Source organism: Anopheles gambiae, chromosome X (assembly GCF_943734735.2).
Source record: "Anopheles gambiae chromosome X, idAnoGambNW_F1_1, whole genome shotgun sequence".
Classification (NCBI taxonomy): Eukaryota; Metazoa; Arthropoda; class Insecta; order Diptera; family Culicidae; genus Anopheles; species Anopheles gambiae.
The window spans coordinates 2789901-2808480 of NC_064600.1; the positions used below are offsets into that span (position 1 = coordinate 2789901).

General features: G+C 47.1%; 1 protein-coding gene across 8 annotated transcripts in view; it reads left to right on the forward strand.

Annotated features, from left to right (window-relative positions):
- The window catches only part of LOC1272103 (kinesin-like protein KIF2A), a 38571-nt gene that overhangs the window by 6437 nt on the left and 13554 nt on the right, over positions 1–18580 (forward strand). For 5 of the 8 annotated variants that reach the window (XM_310979.6, XM_061644555.1, XM_061644549.1 and 2 more), the window contains exons 3-4: positions 13250–13545; positions 16859–17024. In XM_310979.6, the coding sequence (XP_310979.5) occupies positions 13250–13545; positions 16859–17024 (462 nt within the window). Of the gene's footprint in view, positions 1–11961; positions 13123–13249; positions 13546–15689; positions 15741–16858; positions 17025–18580 lie in introns of those variants that run through there. The other 3 variants (XM_061644527.1, XM_061644542.1, XM_061644534.1) reach the window with 3 other exon arrangements.

Here is an 18580-nt window from a genome sequence, read left to right on the forward strand (position 1 = left end):
CACACACACACACACACACACACACACACACACACACACACACACACACACACACACTAACACACACACACACACTCACACACACACACACACACACACACTCACACACACACACACACACACACTAGAAGCAGCAGTATTTTGGGCGCTCTTCGTGCTGAATGTTGCAGATTCTGCGAATCTTCAAATTAAATCAAGAAGCACGGCACTACACTTCTCCACACCAACCGTGGTAATGGTATCAATGCAAGCAAAATGTTTACTAATTAATTCATAAACCCGATTCGCAATCTGGTGTCAACTCATCGTCGGAAATGATGTGCCAGATTGTACAACCAGGCAGCCAGAAAGGCCCCCAGTGAAGTGCACAGCTTTTGTTTATTTGTTTATTCAGGAGATCAATTAGTGGTCTGGCCACGATGACGCAGTATTGCCGACTTTTATGGCGACGTTTTCATTGGAAAACATCAAAGGAATTTCCTGGAAATGGCGCACAGACGACCTTGTCCAATGTCGTCTGCTGTCGTTTTGGTCGTTTGATCATTGTTGCTCCTCAGTTCCTTTCGGTGTTGGATTTGGGATGTGAGGGACATCAGATGATATTACTATCCTAGTACATCGCTCTGGGGAAGAGCTGCTGTCTGCCGATACGGCGATACGACTGAATTAAGAAGGTGTAATTGCACCGTTTTGCTGATCCGATTCGAGTCTGCACCAATTCTGAGTCTGCACTAATTCGCCTAGATGATCGTTTGCTTTGGCTCGTTCTACATCGTCCAAAAGACTCCCTCCTATGCTCTATAAAACACACACACACACTTATATGTGTGTGGGAGACGATCGTTTGCTATTTTTGAAGCAGAGAGGTAGAACGAACCTTCACCACTCTACCATAGCAGCAATAGCACCGAGCAGGTGGTTCTCTCTCTCGCCTCTGCCACTATCTTAACACCGTTTACCACTGTGGCGATGGGGTTCTCGGTCCCCAGGTAAAGCAACTGTCAGTGGCAACGACCTGTCCACACCTTTCCAGCGCGCGCCAGCTTCAATCCGATCTCATTATCACGTCGGACGTCGTGTGTGTGTGCTGTTATCGAGGAAGGGAAGGTCGCGTGCGCCGGCACGTAGTGTGTAGTAGTCGCCCGATTGAAAAAGGTCAGTGGACGTCATCGCCTTCACAGCTACACACACAGCCACATATACTCGCTTGTATCGCATCGAAGTTCATTTCCTTTTTTGAACAGCGCACGAACACTCCATTTGTCCCGTCTTTTGTGTGCGTGTGTATCGCCCCATGTGTCCCCGTGTGCGTTTCTGTTTCTCACACGTGCACATACAGTAACCGGCTTGGCTAGCAAACGCAAACGCAGGGTTAGAGAACGTTCCAAGCGATGACGGACGGTTTCCTGCTTGTAAAAGGTGTTGTCTGAGCTACTACTTTGGCGTTCCAGCCAGCGTCAGCGAGTGTTGTGTGTCCGCGTGTGTTGTGAAAGGAGGAGAGTACATTTAGAGCACACAAACACTCAAACGCACCCACCGAGCACACTAACAACAGAGTGTGACCGCAGATAAAGCAGAGCCGCTTCCTTCCGTTCCGCATTTTGCCACGGACACCGTCGTGTGCGTTTGCGCGTCTTCTTGCCGCGTGCGTACAGGGTTGCACTCATCAGAGGTCGTTAGCAATATCCTCTCAAGCGTACGATGGTTCTATCATTATTCTATCGATTGTGAGTCAAATCGGTTGAGGAAGTTCTCGACGAGGGAGGGGGTGTGTGCTGTATGGTGGTGAGCATATTACTACCAAAAAATTACAACCCTTGTACCCTTGTGGTTTTTCATGATTTACGTTATCTGCCATGATGTTTGTGGCGATGATGCAATAAGCTTATTTTCCATTAAAAAAGGGATCACTGCTTGCTTCTTGTTGTAGTTTTTTTTATTCTATACGCAACGTTCCTTATTGTATGCGTCGTATCGCATCAATCTGAACAACGACCTTGGGAATGTAGTTTACTTTATTTGGGGATTTTTGGCTCAATTAGAAGGCTATAGCATCCTCTGGATCTGATCATACCCCGACTGCCGGACTAATACCGGTCCAATACCGATACTGAAACTGATCCCAAACCTGGAACTAATCCTGAACCAAAATTGGTTACGTAAGTGGTCTTGGAACTGGTTCCGAACATATTCCGATCGTAAAAACTGTTTTAATCATTCTTTCCGTCCCGCTTCACACAATTAACAATGTTAATTACACACATGTGGCTGTACACCTGTTTGATTTGTTTTGTATTTTAACATTTTTCTTGTAAGAATACAGTAAAAATAAATTGCCCAGAGAGTGTCGCTCTCATAACATTTGGACAGTCGAGACCATCATGGCGTTTTTCTTTGGCGAACAAAACACATATTGCGGCACGATTTCAATCCTTGCCGGCAACCCCTGTACAACCTCGTAATGACGTACGCACACACTTGTGGCGCTGCTGCTGCTGCTGCTGTGCTGCAAACCGCTTAGCTGGCGTTGTCCATATGACTCATCACGGCCTTACCACGACGGACAAACGGCGATCGAGGGTGAGAGAGCCGCCGATTACTCACCGCAAGAACGTGCGGACGATTATTGCAGCCGCCTCGTCGTCGCTCTCAGCGATGGTGTAATACGGACCCACTGTTACCCATGTGTGTTTATGGCAACCACATGGTGGCGTTGTACACAACACAACAGTCTGGTGGTCGCTTTTCTTCCCTCCACGGCACTGTCACCGAAATATTTTCCGAATATACGATGGTTCGCTGCTGGCACGGCGTTTTTCCCATTCGTTAAGCGGCTTTCATTCCGCACATGGGGGACAGAGGTGGACCAACCTAGCCCCCGCCACACTCCCTCTCACCCCCTCCCAGCCTTGGTTTGACAGCGGATAATTAAAAATGTATTTATGCTTACTTGGTTGTGTAGTGTAACTGATTTAGATGGACGCAATCGCTCTACTCTCTTCCCCAGTGTTTTGCAACATTGTTACATGAGTCACAAACACTTTAAACTTTTTATTTTAAACTTACCAATGAAGGAGAGGAGCCAGTGTGTGTGTGTGTTGGCGTGCATGCTTTTTGAACATTTCAATTTATAATTACGTGACTGGAGGCGAAGATGTCGAATCATGCGAAACGTGAATTACGACGTTATTTTGGGCATTTTTCAATTATTTTGAACTAGGTTTTAATTGGTTTTCTGGTGCCACGAAAATGTTCTCCAAACGCCCAAAAAATGCCCTCTACCCCTTTGCTTGTCGCGTCTCCTGATGATGATGATTGGGACGGTGATGTCACACTTGCGCATACCAAAATGGGCACATTTATTTTGTTTGCTCACGACCGAATCGATTATGAAGCATCGACGGGGGGGAGAGGAGGGGGAGAGCTCTCTCCGCGCTCTTGTTGTTTTGTGCAGACGTGGGCTTTTTCTGCAGTTTTCGGTGCACCCATCGAAGTCGAAGCCGGATGTGCGTGCGAACAGAGGGAGATGGGGATGATGACGTGTCGTGTTTACACTTTTACTTGTGTTGATTGTCCAAATTCTGGCTTGCTTTTGAGAACAACTAGTTAATTTGGCCAGGTCACACAGGGCTGCGCAAAGGAATTTCAAAGATCCTGCTGAATCCGAAGAGTATCCGGTCCTGGAACTAATCATGAATCCATAACACTCCTTGGACCAATTTTGTATGTATACCGAATTTGGTACCAAACATGATCTCATACAGTTCCTGGAACGGATACTGAATTCATACCCATCCTGAGAGCGATTACTAACCCACATCGAACCTGGAACTGATATTGAACCTATTTCTGTCCTTGAACTGGTCATGAACCCATACTGGTCCTTGGACTAATCTTGAACCCATACCGGGGCTGGAACCGATCATGAATCCACATTGGACCTGGAACTGATATTGAACCTATGTCTGTCCTAAAACTTAGCATGAACCCATACTGGACCTGGAACCGATCATGAACCCATACCGATCGTGGATCCTGGACCAATACACCAACTCACACTGGTCCTCGAACAGATCATGAACCTATATCAGCCCTTGGACCAATCTTGAACTCATACCGGTCCTTAGATCAATCTTGAACTTATACCGGACCTGGATCCGATCATGAACCCAGACTGGTCCTGGAACTGATCATGAACCTACATAGTCCTTGCACCAATCTTGATATCATACCGATCCTTGGACCAATCTTGAACCCATACCGGAAGTAGAACCGATCATGAATCAATATTGGACCTGGAACTGATATTGAACCTATGTCTGTCCTAAAACTGTGCATGAACCCATACTGGACCTGGAACCGATCATGAACCCATACCGATCCTAAATCCATACACCAATTCATACTGGTCCTGGAACGGAGCATGATAATCGATCCTTTGACCAATCTTGAACTCATACCGGTCCTTAGATCAATCTTGAGCTTATACCGAACCTGGATCCGATCATGAACCCAGGCTGGTCCTGTAACGGTTCATGAACCCAGACCTGCTTTGGAGTTGATAATGAACTCATACCGGTTCTGGCATTTATCACGTACGCATACCGGTCCTGGAATTGATCTTGAGCCTATATAGCCCTTGGACCAATTTTGAATCCATTCCGGTCCTTGGATCAATCTTGAACCCATACCGGACCTGAAACTGATATTGAACCAATTTCTATTCTGAAACTGATCATGAATCCACATCGGTCCTGGGATCGGTTTTACATCCGTGGAAACCATCATTAACCCATACCTGTTCTGGAGTTTAGAATGAACTCATACCGATCCGGTGGTCCGGGTCTAGAGCCGGTACAGTTCCGGTTGCAATGCGATAAACCTTACCCGACAGTACAAGTGCAGCGTAGAAATAGCATAGAAATTATGTTTTCGGAACGAAATTTGCACCTGGTCCTTGGGTCTGGAAGTGATTCAGTTCCAGTGTTGATCGATTAACTGATTTTGCTGAGTAAATGAGTAAAATGGCGATTAATTGAAGGTAAGCATCTCTATTAAAGCAAACACACTCGTTTCGAAACAGATGCAAACCAACCGCGAACGCGAATAGATTCGTTTCCCACCGGGGGAGAGGAGGGGTTTGCAATCAATCTCCGTTTATGCTGCTCCGGTGTCCCTGCCAACCGGAGCCGACCAAGTATGCGCTGCACCATTGCCAAAGAGCGCCTCGCTCTTTGCGTGTTCGATGTGCGCCGCCCAATTGTTAGCTAATTTAATTTGCCCTTTTTATTGGCTTCTGTTTGGGAGGGGAGGGGCTGGCATTTCAATGGAAAGATTTTGTCTGCTTGCGCTGCCGAGATTGTTTGGTCTCGCCGCGTGCGACTCGTGTGCTACAATCGTGTGTGGCGGGTTTAATGTTTGCGGCACAGGTTGACGTGTGCACAATCGTTGCATAATCGTGTAGGGAGTTTGGATACATCTGCATTTTTCTGACAGGGTTTTCCAAGGGGTTCTCATAGGAGTGGGATACTTCCTTGACTCTTTCTAATTGGAAATGAATTTTAAATGTTGGAAATTGGACTCTATGGTAACCTTTTTGGACAGGCACCTTAGAAATTCCTATTAGATTTGTCCAACAAGGGTGCTATAGAGTCAAATTCCCATTAGATTAAGTTCATTTCACGTAAGAAAGAGTCAATAAAGTGTCCCACAGCTATGATTGGACTATTGGAAAACCCTGTATCTTCTCTTTACAGTTTTGCTAGAATACTAGTTTTCCTTTTTCAAAACCAGTTTTATGTTTGCAAACCTTTTTTTTATTTGTTTTTGCTTTTTTGTTGCCCGCGTTGCGTTGTTGGTTTGGGGATGTTTTAGAAATTTTCTCTTGTCGTTGCAACCATCCATCGATTACAGGTCTCCTACCACCACCACTACCTAAACAAGACAAAAGCGTGATTCGAAAGTGTGTGCGTGTGTGTGTGTTTGTGGCACATTTTTGTTTCACTTTTTCCAACCCAACACGCTGGTAGAGTGGTGAAAATGCCATCAAACACCACACTTCCACACACATACACACACACACACTGGTTTTCCGCGCCCCGTGGTGGTCTCTGGTCAAGATTTCTATCGCCGGGGAAGAAGGCGCGGAGCAGAGGTACGCCAATTGTATCGCACTCTTTTTCATGTTTTACTCCTCCTCTCTTTCTTCGCTCCTTTGCCACACCCTCTCCCTTCTTCAATCCCTTTGAAGGGGGGGAAAAAACGTCACTGGAAAGGAAAATTGCCAATGTGAACCGAGCGCGATATGAACTTATCGGTGCGCGCGATGGATTAGCATCGACTTCCTTCCTCTCCTACCACCACAGCTGTAGCGTAGAGGGGAGAGGAGGAGGATCGTTCGGTGTGTCGCGTAAGTGGAACGATGGAGGGAATTGTTTTTTTTCCTCTCTGCAATTTCCTTGATCAGTTTTCCCTTTTGTTCCATCTCTCCCCACTTTTCTCGCCACTTATTTGAGATAAATGAATAGAGTGAGAGAGAGAGAGAGAAAGAGGGTAAACACACTCAGCACACTGTTGAACATACAAACACACACACACATGGAATGCAGTGTGGTAGAACGGATTGTTGCGCTCACTGGTGAGTTGTTGGCGCGCCTCATTTATAGCACCATTTTCCATTTTCCAACCGAGCAGCACTACTTTCTTCCATTGCATCGACACCCGTGGAAAGGGAGGAGAAGGAGAGGAAGGGGAGCATATAAAACAACAATCAATTACATAAAAAAACCAGCCCTTCTGTATAATATATTGGGTGATTTTAAACGATTGAGAGGGGTTGTAGGGGGGGATATTCCAATGCCATTAAATTCATTAACAACGAAGAAAAGAAACCAAAGCAACAACAATCAAGCACGATGTTTGTGGTTTGCTGCTTTTTTCCATCGTGTTGGGCAGATATTTAAAATTCCGGTTCACTGTTTTTGTCAAATTTTTTTTTTTTATTTGGCTATTTTGCCTACTTCCAAATTTGTGTCCAAAAAAAAAACTGCAATAAAAACAGGGTTTTATGCTTTGTTTCCATCTCAAATGAAGTGGCTCGATTTTGAGAGCCTTCGCCAACATAAAAAAAAACGCCAATTAACGAGAAACTGTTTGTGTTCCGCATCGTTCATTAATAAACTCGATAGCAGCAATCGAGCACAAAAAAAACACAAAAAAAACACTTTAATTTACTAGCTCAACTAGTTGTCTGCATCAAATTCAATCGAATCCAACAATTTTCTACATGAAGAGAAATTGTATTGGAACCCGAACAGCGTCATTCGATAGAAAATGAATATGCCATTTTTAATTATTTTTTTTAAAATGAATTTTATGATTTTTTTAATCCAAACCCCCCCCCCCCCCCCACGGTGGTAACATTATAAATCGAAGATTTATTAAGATCTTAAATGCTTGGTGCATTCAGAATACTACTCTTAATAACCACCGTTTAAATACGAATGTTGGTGAGGTTCGTTGCTTAACCACCGGGGCAAGTCTTTCTAGCTTAATGCGCGAAGCGCATACATGGTGCGTTGATCGGGCGACCGTTGGAGACAACACCCCGTTACGCACAATGGTCCACAAGGACAAGGATGTAAATCGGCTACTAGCAAAGCATTCGTGGCTGCATTTGAATTAACACATTGCCACGGTTGAGCAAAATTGCGACCTGTGTGTCCAGATGGTGATAAAGATGGTGAATTTATCGCAAACTTATGTGGCAAGCAATTGCATTAATGCCGCAAAACGTTTATATCTCTTTAAAATAATCGAATTGGAATGCATATCCAATAGATCGGCCCAGACCCGCCTTAGTGCGAGTGAAAACTAACGGGCAGTGGGTTTGTTTTAACTGATGAGCAATAAAAAAAAAATAGCCACACTTTCCTAACGCGTCTTACAAATCACACAGCAAGCGCCCACGCGGGGTATCTATTTCTCATGCTTTATTTACGCTACCTATCATTTAAAGCTAGCCTCTCATCTGTCCCTTTTATTTGTTTTTGCTGCATAAAATTGATGACATTTATAATTTTACGACGCGCTTTTGTGCCATTATTGGAAAGAGACGGCCCGAACGCTCCCTCCCATCGTCGCCTGCAATGGCAATTGCACTGCAAGGTGATGTCATTGAATGGCCGGAAAAAGGGTCCTGTTTTTGTTGGTGCGGCGCGGTCGTGGAGACGGTTTAGCGGGCAACATACCGAAAAGGAAATAAACTAACGCAAAGGTAATGTCACCGGGCGCGTGAGGCTTAGATGGGGCAAGGGCGGAGAGGGCACAGCTAGTTTTTTTTAGACCCGCGGACCGGAGAGGAGCGAATCACTTTCCGCATTCGCGCTTCCTTCCTCGTATAAAGCCGCGTGCGAAGGACCAGTTACCATGATTGGGCATCTGGCCGGGCTTCGTGTACCGTGACCGTGACCCTCCCTCCTCCGCTGCTCCACCTGCCATGTGATGACGCGAGCACAAATGCATGACACGACCTGAGACACATTCGTTGCTTTGTGGATGCATTTGAAAAAGGCAGAAAATGAAAATATATGCAAGCTACCAAACAAAACAAAATACACAAAATGCATTCGCCCGGCAGTGCGAGAGACCTCCGACCCCCCCTTACAATGAATGAGGGTAAGGTGGCAGAATTTTCCATTTTTTCACATTTTCTCACTGCACCCAAAGCTGGGAAAGCCATTTTCGCTTCCAAACAACCCTCACTTTAATGTATTCCCCCGTGCCTTCTCCACACTGCCGTCTCGCGCCCGCTTTTCCGATTTGTAATATTCCTTCCACCCCCTCCTTCTCTCTCTCGCCCTCGCTCTCTGTGTGTTTCAATGCAGTTGCAGCGTTGCTGGCACCACCACCCATACCACGTTTGGCGCTGTTTGGCTCCAAAAATAGCGAAGCGCGCGTCACGGTCGCTTTTGGCGCAACCCAGCGCCAACACGCGCAGCGGCAGCAGAAGAGGGAAGAAGCGAGAAGAGAGTGGTTGGTAGCGCCCCAAGGTCGCCTTTTACATTTCAGCAGCGCGGACACACACACACCTGAAAGCCAATTTTCACCTGAAATTGCAAATGAAAACGAATAGAACAAACAATTGTGCAATTGGTCGGGCGAGCAGCTTTTGGTTTTGGAGCAAAATAATGCAGCTAGACTGTTTTGCTGAATTTCTTTCAGGTTGCTTTTGTCGCGTGATGTATATATGATACAGGCGGCTTCCCTGCGTCTGTGATACAGTGGCCCAACAATTTCGCCCCATGGATTTGCAGGCGCGTATACTACGTTGCGGGATCGCCACCGCCACCGCGGTCTCTTATCTTTGTTTATAAAAAAAGATAAATTAGGCTTCCCTTGGCACCGTGTTTGCGGTGTCTTATTGTACATCCGCTCATGTGTGTGTAGAACTGAGGGAAGAACAGAGATAGGTATGCGGAAGTGCGCGTCCGGTGGTCGATTTCGCTGACTGGAACGCGGCCCGTGGCGGGTGAAATTGATGAGTAACGTGCGGTTCGATCCTACTGCTGGCTTCTGATAACGATTGCGTACTGTTGCAAAGGTGACACAGTAATCAGGGCTTTAAAATGTGTGGCCATGAACGTCACGAAAGCAATGGTAAAGGATGGAAGTTTTTTAATACAAAATAATAATTTAAAGCACTATTGAAATTGTGTTTTTTTGTATTATTTGTGACGCATTTAAAATAAAAAAAAGGGAACCATCTCTTCTCCTTTTCATTCGAAAGCAATTTTTGTAACAAAAAAGGATATTTGGCTGGCCTTTAAATTTTTTTCAAATAATTCTTCCTGGAAAGCTCTTCTGAACCGTGTGTGTGTGTGTGTGTGTTTCACCTGGAAAATGGAAATGCCTACGACGCCGCTGCCGCGCGCACAGTTTTCAATGATTGATGAAAGTAAGACACCGCACCGGCGAAAGCAACAAAAAAAAAAGGTTTTATTATATATTAAATTGTACTCCAACTCGAATGAGGGGGGGGGGGGGGGGGGCGTTTATGGGAGGGAAAATAAATGCCTTGCGGCTAGCAGCCATCAACAACCCACCCCCTCTCTCCCCCATTGTCTATGGTCGGATAGTGGGAGGGGAAATGGGAACGAAATGTACAACCGCCGTAAATTATTGATCAAATATTGTTTACCAGTGGCAGTACTTTGGTGTAGTAGGGTGGGTGGATTGGAAAACTAGAGTACTTTACCCCCCGCAACGGTAACAAAACGGTAACAGACAGCAGCAGCTGTGAAAAGGTAGCAATGCCGAATGAAAGCGAAAAAATATGTATCGATACAAGAGGGAGAGAGAAAGAAAGGAACAGACAGAGAGACAGAGAGATAGAGAGATAGAGAGGCAGAGAGACAGAGAGACAGAGAGACAGAGAGACAGAGAGACAGAGAGACAGAGAGACAGAGAGACAGAGAGACAGAGAGACAGAGAGACAGAGAGACAGGGAGACAGAGAGACAGAGAGACAGAGAGACAGAGAGACAGAGAGACAGAGAGACAGAGAGAAAGAGAGACAGAGAGACAGAGAGACAGAGAGACAGAGAGACAGAGAGACAGAGAGACAGAGAGATAGAGAGACAGAGAGACAGAGAGACGGAGAGACAGAAAGAGACAGAAAGAGACAGAAAGATTCAGAGAGACAGAGAGACAGAGAGACAGAGAGACAGAGAGACAGAGAGAAAGAGAGACAGAGAGACAGAGAGACAGAGAGACAGAGAGACAGAGAGACAGAGAGACAGAGAGATAGAGAGACAGAGAGACAGAGAGACGGAGAGACAGAAAGAGACAGAAAGAGACAGAAAGATTCAGAGAGACAGAGAGACAGAGAGACAGAGAGACAGAGAGACAGAGAGACAGAGAGACAGAGAGACAGAAAGACAGAGAGACAGAGAAGCATTGAAAACATTGAAGTAAGAGGGAGCCAGGCGTTTTAATGTATAGTTAGTAGAGGTACGGTGGGAAATGGTTAATAAATAATGTTCAGGAAATAGTGTAATAAAAATCGAACAGGAAACCATTTTTCCAGTGACAGCCCCACACACACAACTCATCACCAAGGACGACCTACAGGCACAAAACTCGCGATAGAGAGAGGGAGATAGAGGCAAATAGAGGCAAAGAAACAACAACATTTAGTGCGCACGGGACATTTCCTGCATCCTCCTCCCTCTCGAGATCGGCCAAACCTCGTGGTTGGCCATATTGTTTGTTCTCACCAAACGTCACCCGAGAGAGGTCCTTAACACCATATTGTGTGTATGTGTGTGTGTGTTTGTGTCCCTTTTTTGTGTTGCGATGCGTGCTGTCGTCGTTTGGCCGGGGTTGCGTTGCGGGTTTTATACCTTCACCTTAAGCTTTAAAGGGGTTCACCTCCGTGTCCCCACAGCACCATCAGCAATAGAGAGGCAAAAAACAAAACAAAACAAAAAACACCCTCTCGCGGAGTTCACGCAGCTGTCCAAATAAGGATTCACGGATGGTTGGCACAAAGGCGGCGGCGGCGGCAGCATGGCAGCGAGCACAGCACACCAACACACAAGCGGGATGGAGGAAGGGTAGAAGGAACTTTATTTATAAGGGTCGTTCTGATGATGTCCTCCAACTCTACTCCCAGCTCCCCAACTTCCAACCCACACACACACGCACGACGACACGGAAAACGGGAGGAAACGGAAGCACAGTGTGGCGTGTCCTTCAGGAGGGATACAGACACACAGTTGGCAAGTCTGCGGTCGTCGCGCCAGCTATACACACACAGTCGCCATCGTCCGTCGGAAGACGTTGGACACGCGGGAAAGCCCTAGTGCGTTTTGGGGTGCTTTGGGGAGAGTTGTTATCCCAGCAGAAGCGGCGCGCAATTGACGCGAGTCGTCGCCCGAGTCGCCGATCGTCTTCACATCACATTTCGCCCACTCGTAGACACACCCCGCATGTGCTGCGCGCGGGGTCATGTTGCTACAACCATTCCGGCGATATATTGCACCGTATAAAGAGAGATCAATCTGTATGTGTGTGTGTGTGTGCAATATAAGAAAACCTCGATATCGCGCTTGGTACGCGCGCCACCTAAAAAGGCATGATTTCAATTGAAATATGAACCCTGAGCGAGAGAGAGAGAGAGCGCTGTGTGGAGTGTGAAGTGAGAAGAAGTGGTGGTGTTGATGGTGTTGGAAGTGCAGGAAGACTGCCACAACGGATCGCCGCACATTCGTGTCATCGGGTCACGCCAAATCTTCCTTTTCCGGCTTCTCCTCTGACAGCAACAATCGAAGAATCGCTGCCCCGTCGCGCGAGATATATTGATGATCGGTAGAGCTGTTGATCGAATTAACAAGCTGCAGCAGCAAACTCGTGCTGTGCGCCAAACGGAGAGCTGCTCGTGGCAAAGCGAGAGACGAACGAAGCCTTGCTCGAGAGAGAGAGTGAGAGAGAAAGTGGGCAATGTCTCGGTGCAAGCGTGTCCGCAGTTGAGCACGGGGGGCAGTTAGGGTCGCTGCCGAATTCACGAACGCCGTGGCGGCACTGTCGCCTACTACGAGTCGACTCCCGGTCGCCAGTAACGACGAGAACACTCGCTACGGTGGACCTGCCTGCGTGAACGTCACGTTTTGGTGTGTGCAGAATTGGTGTGTCTGTGTGTTACGGTTTTGCTCAAGGTTCTCAGCAGGCAGCAGTTGTTTGGCACGGGGGAAATCGATTGGCAGAAACCAACACCAGCTCCAACAGACCATGCTGTGGTTTAAGAAGCGGCTCAGCACACTGTTCGGTGGCGGCGGCAAGCGTACGGCCAAGCGGGAGGTGGGAAAAGGTGCCGCTGCTGCTGCTGTTGCCACCGACCCGGATGACAGTGGGCCACCGGTTGCGAGCGCTGCAGCAGCAGCAGCAAGTAGCACGGCGGCAACAGGTGGCACGCCTAACACTGGACCGTCCGGCGACGGCACCACCACCCAGCTGCCCCCGTCGAAAAGTCGTCAGTCGAAAAAGAACGCCCAAGAAGCTGCTGTAGCCGCAGTGGCAGCCAGCAGCAACGTCCGCTGTGTTCAGTGCAGCCGCGGGAAGCAATGTAATGTTGTCCTGTTTAATGTTCCTTCCTTCCATTTAACCTTTTGCATTTGATACTACTGTATATGCCTCCTGTTGCTCAGTACAATGCTTTCGCTAATTGCTTTCCAATGTCTTCTTCCTGCCAGGTCGGATCCACACGGCGATCGTGTCACGGTTCCACGAGGACACACGCTCCGTCACGGTGGAATGGTACGAGCGGGGCGAATCGAAAGGCAAAGAGATCGAGATCGACATGCTGCTCGAGCTGAACAGAACGATGCAGCTGCAGCCGCAGCTGCAGCAGGAGCTGCACCACCAGCAGCAACATCAGCACCAGCAGCACTACCAGCAGCAGCAGCAGCAGCACGAGCCGGAACCGAAACCGACGGCGGAAGAGGCGAAGCAGCGAAAGAAAACGCCCGCGCCCGCTAACCTAGCACGCGTAAGTATGCCCCGGGGCCGGCGGTCCGGCGATGCTTAATGCTCTCTTCTGTACTTTTGTCCCATTGTAGAGGAAGTTGGCAAGGGGTGCGTGTGTTTCTCCCAATCGGGCCCGGGGGTATTTGTGTAAAAGGCGACTCTTTTGCAGCGCGCTGTGGATGATCTTGTTTTGGAGCGCGTGATGCCGTTAAGCGTTGGATGAGGGAGAGGAAAAGAGAGAGAGAGCTACATACACTCCTGGCTTTACATTGTACGAAATCGACGCTTGTGCTGGCTTGACAGATAGTGTTAGGGACGGTATAGGTGTGCTTTATCACAAAATAAGACTTAAAGGATGATCAGCTCAGTCGTGTCGACGCACGGCAAAAGTCTCACCTTCCCTCGCAATGAGTGACCCAGGTGATCAATCGCACTAGGTTTTGGCGGTAGATGTGTAGACGATTTTAAACAATGTTGATCAACTAATGTAGCTATGAAAGGAAAAGAAAGGAAAAGACGGTCGGTCTCACTGCGCATATGCAAAAAACAAGGGAAAAGCAAGCCACACCAACATGCCCAATAAGCTCTCAATGATCTCAACTCAACCAACCAGTGTATCATGAACACTAGACACTAGCTAGAAGAAAGGCTTGCTTAGCGCTAGAAGGCCCATTTTAAATTAATTTCTCCATTTCTGGTGTGTGGCAAATGTAGCATATTTTGCAGATCGATTGCCGCTGCACACATTGTGGTACGCTTCTCCAACATAGTCCTGAACGTGTGTGTGTGTGTGAGCGTGCCTCGTATAATCACCCCATCACTCCCCATTTTTATTCGGGGGATTTTTTTTTTTTGCTTTCTTGTTATTTTGCCTGCCCTCCCCGTTGCCAAAACAACTCCGGTGTTATTTTCCGGTAGCTATGACGTTGCCCGCTGCGGGGAGGGCGCCACACTGCGCAGAGGACGACCTCTCTCTCTCTCTCTCTCTCTCTCTCTCTCCAGTGGACGGGCGAAGACACGGAACCTACCGTTTAGCGAGATTACGCAAGCATGCGCGCACCAAGGGGGCAAATTCAGCTTCAAAAGCAAAAAGAATTAAAATAGTTAGTTTCCTCCTTTTTTTTTTGGGTGTTGTGGAGGAACGCCGCGCGTTTTCTTTTTCGCTACCATTGGAAGGTGGTACATCCTTTTTGTGTGTAGGGTGATGGTGGGGAGGTTTTTTTCAACAAACTGTCGAAAAAACGAGGCTTTGTGCGAAGCGCCATGGCAACCGGGGCATTTTTTTGCTAGTTTTGGTTGCTTTCATACTCGCACAGGCACAGCGCGCTCGCTGGAAGGAAAGGGAGTTGGTTGGCAAAAGGATGGCACAGCGTAAACTGGGCCGCACCAGCATTGCAATAGCCGGGAAAATACCCGTTCCAACCGCAGTGAAAATCCGGATGCGAGCGCGAGTGCACGCGTTTTTAATTTTGCATTGGCCGTTTCCAGAGCGAATAAAACGGGGGAAGATCGCTTGCACCGTTTTTGCGATTACAGCCCACGCGCGTGTGATTTTGTGAGCCTGCTCTGCTTGGGTGGTGTGGTGTGCGTTGGGTGGGATGTTCCCCATCTACTTTGAGGTTAACTTCGGCGAGCCGGACCGTTCGCTTGCGGCGGCCGCGGCCCGTATGGTGCGGCGGCGGGTGTCACGCGCCCGCCGCAAGGATGTTAACAACAACGATCGTAAAGGTGCACGGAAGGAGGAGCATCATCAGGTCAAGGTAGCGCTGGCAGGAGAGAGATTGTTGTGTGTCGTGAGCAGGAGGCTGTCCGAACGTGTACTGTTGTGGTAGAACGGCCCAGGCCCCTTTAATACATACCTTCCGAGCCCGCTCGTTGTCTTAACATTCAATTAACCGCAATTGTTGTATGTTTCTCTTTTCCTTCCCGCATCTCAACACCATACATCCATACTCTACCTACTGCTCGTTACATAATTCACTAAACATCCCTCCCCGTTCGGTGTCGTCGGTCACTCCTCTTGTGCGTCATCATCAACTGGTGTTAAACAATTCAATCTCTAACTCATCTCTACTCTTGAAATAAATCCAAAAATCTTATGGGGGGAAAAACACACCCACACAACATACCCATCCGCATACCCACCTTCCCGATCCATCCCTTTAGCGATCGAGTTCCATCGAGGACGAAGAGGATACTTCCCAGCCAGAACAAACGGTAGGCGTCTCTCTAGCTAATCATATTAACCTCCTTCTCTTGCTCTCTAATCCATCACACTCACACACGCATCACTTTTTCGTGCAAATGGTGTTTTTTTGTTGTTCTCTTCCTTGTTTTGCTTTTGCTTAGCTAAATAATACTTCCTTCTTTGCTTACTTCTAGCCTTACCACACACACTTTGCACCACCCCTCTTCAGATACACAGCTTCAGTTTGTTAGGCTGTTTGGTGTTATGGTATTTTTCTGATTGGTTTTTTTTATTTTTCTTGTTAGAACTTCCTTTTATACTAGAATCTGTTGACAGTTAATAATTCTTGGCATAATACTGCACTCCACCACCATGCATGCCAACAATGGAATCCGTTCTTCTGCTGGGCGTGTGAGGGAAGAAGAAAATCATTTTGAAATGATTTGAGCTTTGAGCGCCTTGAAACAGCATGGACTATTGATGATAGTTGACTTTTATTCCGCTTGGTGTCCTTTTGCCACAAGTATTTTAGTACATTCACACACAGACACACACACACTTTTGGCATTTTTGGTTGGTTTTTGCTTTTAGCATGGTATTTGGTATTTTGTTCGTTCCTCGTTTTTACCTTTTTTGTTTCTTCCTCGTTTTTTTTTCTTCTGCTGTGTACTTTCAAGCAATTGTTCTCTCTCTCTCTCTCTCTTTTGGTTACTTTTTTAGTACAACGTTTGACACCTTTTTTCCACCTCTTTCGGGATAATAGTGCGCGGGATAGACACAACCACTTTCCTGGTCACGTACACAAACACCACGGCGCGCAGTGTGCATGCGGTGGATTATTCTTCTTTCTTTTTTGTTTTTGTTTTTTTTTTATACACTCAAGTGCATTTTGTTTTTGGTTTTGATGGAAAAGAAGAAGACCAAACGCGGTTGGGAGGAGGAAAGAATGTGTTGCAATCAAATGTGTTTCTAATATTCTAATAATGTATGTTTACTTTTCATTTTTCATGTCCCGTGGCGTTGGGTTCTCTGTGGCGAAACATCCGGAAAAAAAAAACAAAACAAAACGACAACGCCGCGGCTCCTTCTTCAACCAACCCACAACCACGCGCGCACACTCCACGATCAACACGACCCACTGGTGCAGAATCCAACGCAAGCGATCATCCGATACAACAACTATCTAGCCCAACGGGGCGATTCGGGCAAGGGCGCCAGCATCCCGGCACCGTCCAACTTCAATCGGGCCACCATTCTACACACCGGGCCGACGCAGCGCTCGGAACAGTCCGGTACTGGACGCACCACCAATGGTAAATACGCCCTTTACAGAGAAGTCTGCGTGTAGTAGTAGTAGTACTAGTAGGTGGTGTACGGGAGGTCTTGTAGCAGGTTCTACGGAAGGCATAAATGAAAGCCTGTAGAAGAAGTTGCTACAAGGACGTGTAGTGGATAAGCAAAACGCGCTGTTCAAGATGCGCTGGGGTCAGGACTCTTAGATTCCTGTCTTTCACAACTGTTTGGGAAGAGTGTTTGGTGCATTTGCTTTTTTTTCTTGGGGAAAATTTTAAAGTTCTGATATTTTTCGTAAAACGTATACATTTCTGGGGTTTGACATTCGTTTTCGTATCGCTTGCCCGACTCAGATAATCAAAATCAATAATCAAAAAATGGGAGCCCCAATAGGAGGTTAAACAATCACTTGACATTACAAACATCTCCACCAGATGTCGCTTTACTTCTATCGCAATGGTCCCCAATGTATACAATAGTGATGGGTAAAGTTGGCAAAAATCCGAAGTCTACTGAGATCCGACTCCGATAATCTTGGAACCAACTCTGGATGATCAGTCCGCTCATCATTATCCAGAGTCGCTCGCAACCCTCCGGAATCGCCCGGAGTTCTCCGGAGTCATTTTTGGATAGTTTTTGGAGTCGTTCGGAGTCGTGGTTGTCCGGAGTTGTCCGGAAGCGGTTGAAGTCGAAGTCTCCGATCGTCTCCGATCAGCTCTGGACGACTCTGAATATCTCCTACTCCAAACTACTCCGGACGACTCCAAAAGACTCCGGACGACTCCAAAAGACTCCGGACGACTCCAAACGACTCTGAAAGACTCCGGGCGATTCCGGGCGACTCCGGAGGATTTCAGAACTAACCGGAACTAACGGATTTTGCCGGAGCACAGACCAACAAAAGCCGGAGTCGGATCGGAATCGTAGATACGCACCAAAGAGCACATCACTAGTACACAATGCTACACGATATTGTTTTTTTTTTTTGTTATCCATTTGAACCACACTTCCACAGGTCAGAGAGAAATTTCATGTTTTAGCTTGAGCAATTAGGGCTTCTTTTTTCCGCAAACGCTGCCCTTGAAGGGCATTTTATGACCCAGAAACACGTTCGTCAGTGTCAAGTTGCAATAGCATTAGTCGGGGTAAAGAATGAGGGTTTAGAAAAAGAAAAAAAAACGCAGATCGTACCTAAAACAAGCAATAAGCGCTCTAGTGTAGGAAGGAGGGAAGGAGTAGATGTGCTACAGTGTAAGGTCATTGAAATGCTAATGACCACGAGCTGTGGAAAAATGCTATATATATATGTGAGTGTGTGTGTGAGTGTGGCTGGTATGGTTAGTTCAATAATTGCCGTTGTTGCACATTTGCGTCCTTTTTCTATGCTCTGCTGCCGACACAGCAGTGACATGCACGTACAATCGTGTACTGCTTCTACTACACGATAGCGGCAAGGAATGGCGGAGTACGGAGAAGAACAGGGTGTTATAATAATCAGTGAAGGTTTTCCTTTTTTTTCAACTCTCTCGACACCACAAAGCACTTCTTTGAGGTTTGGATGATGAGGCGGAAAACA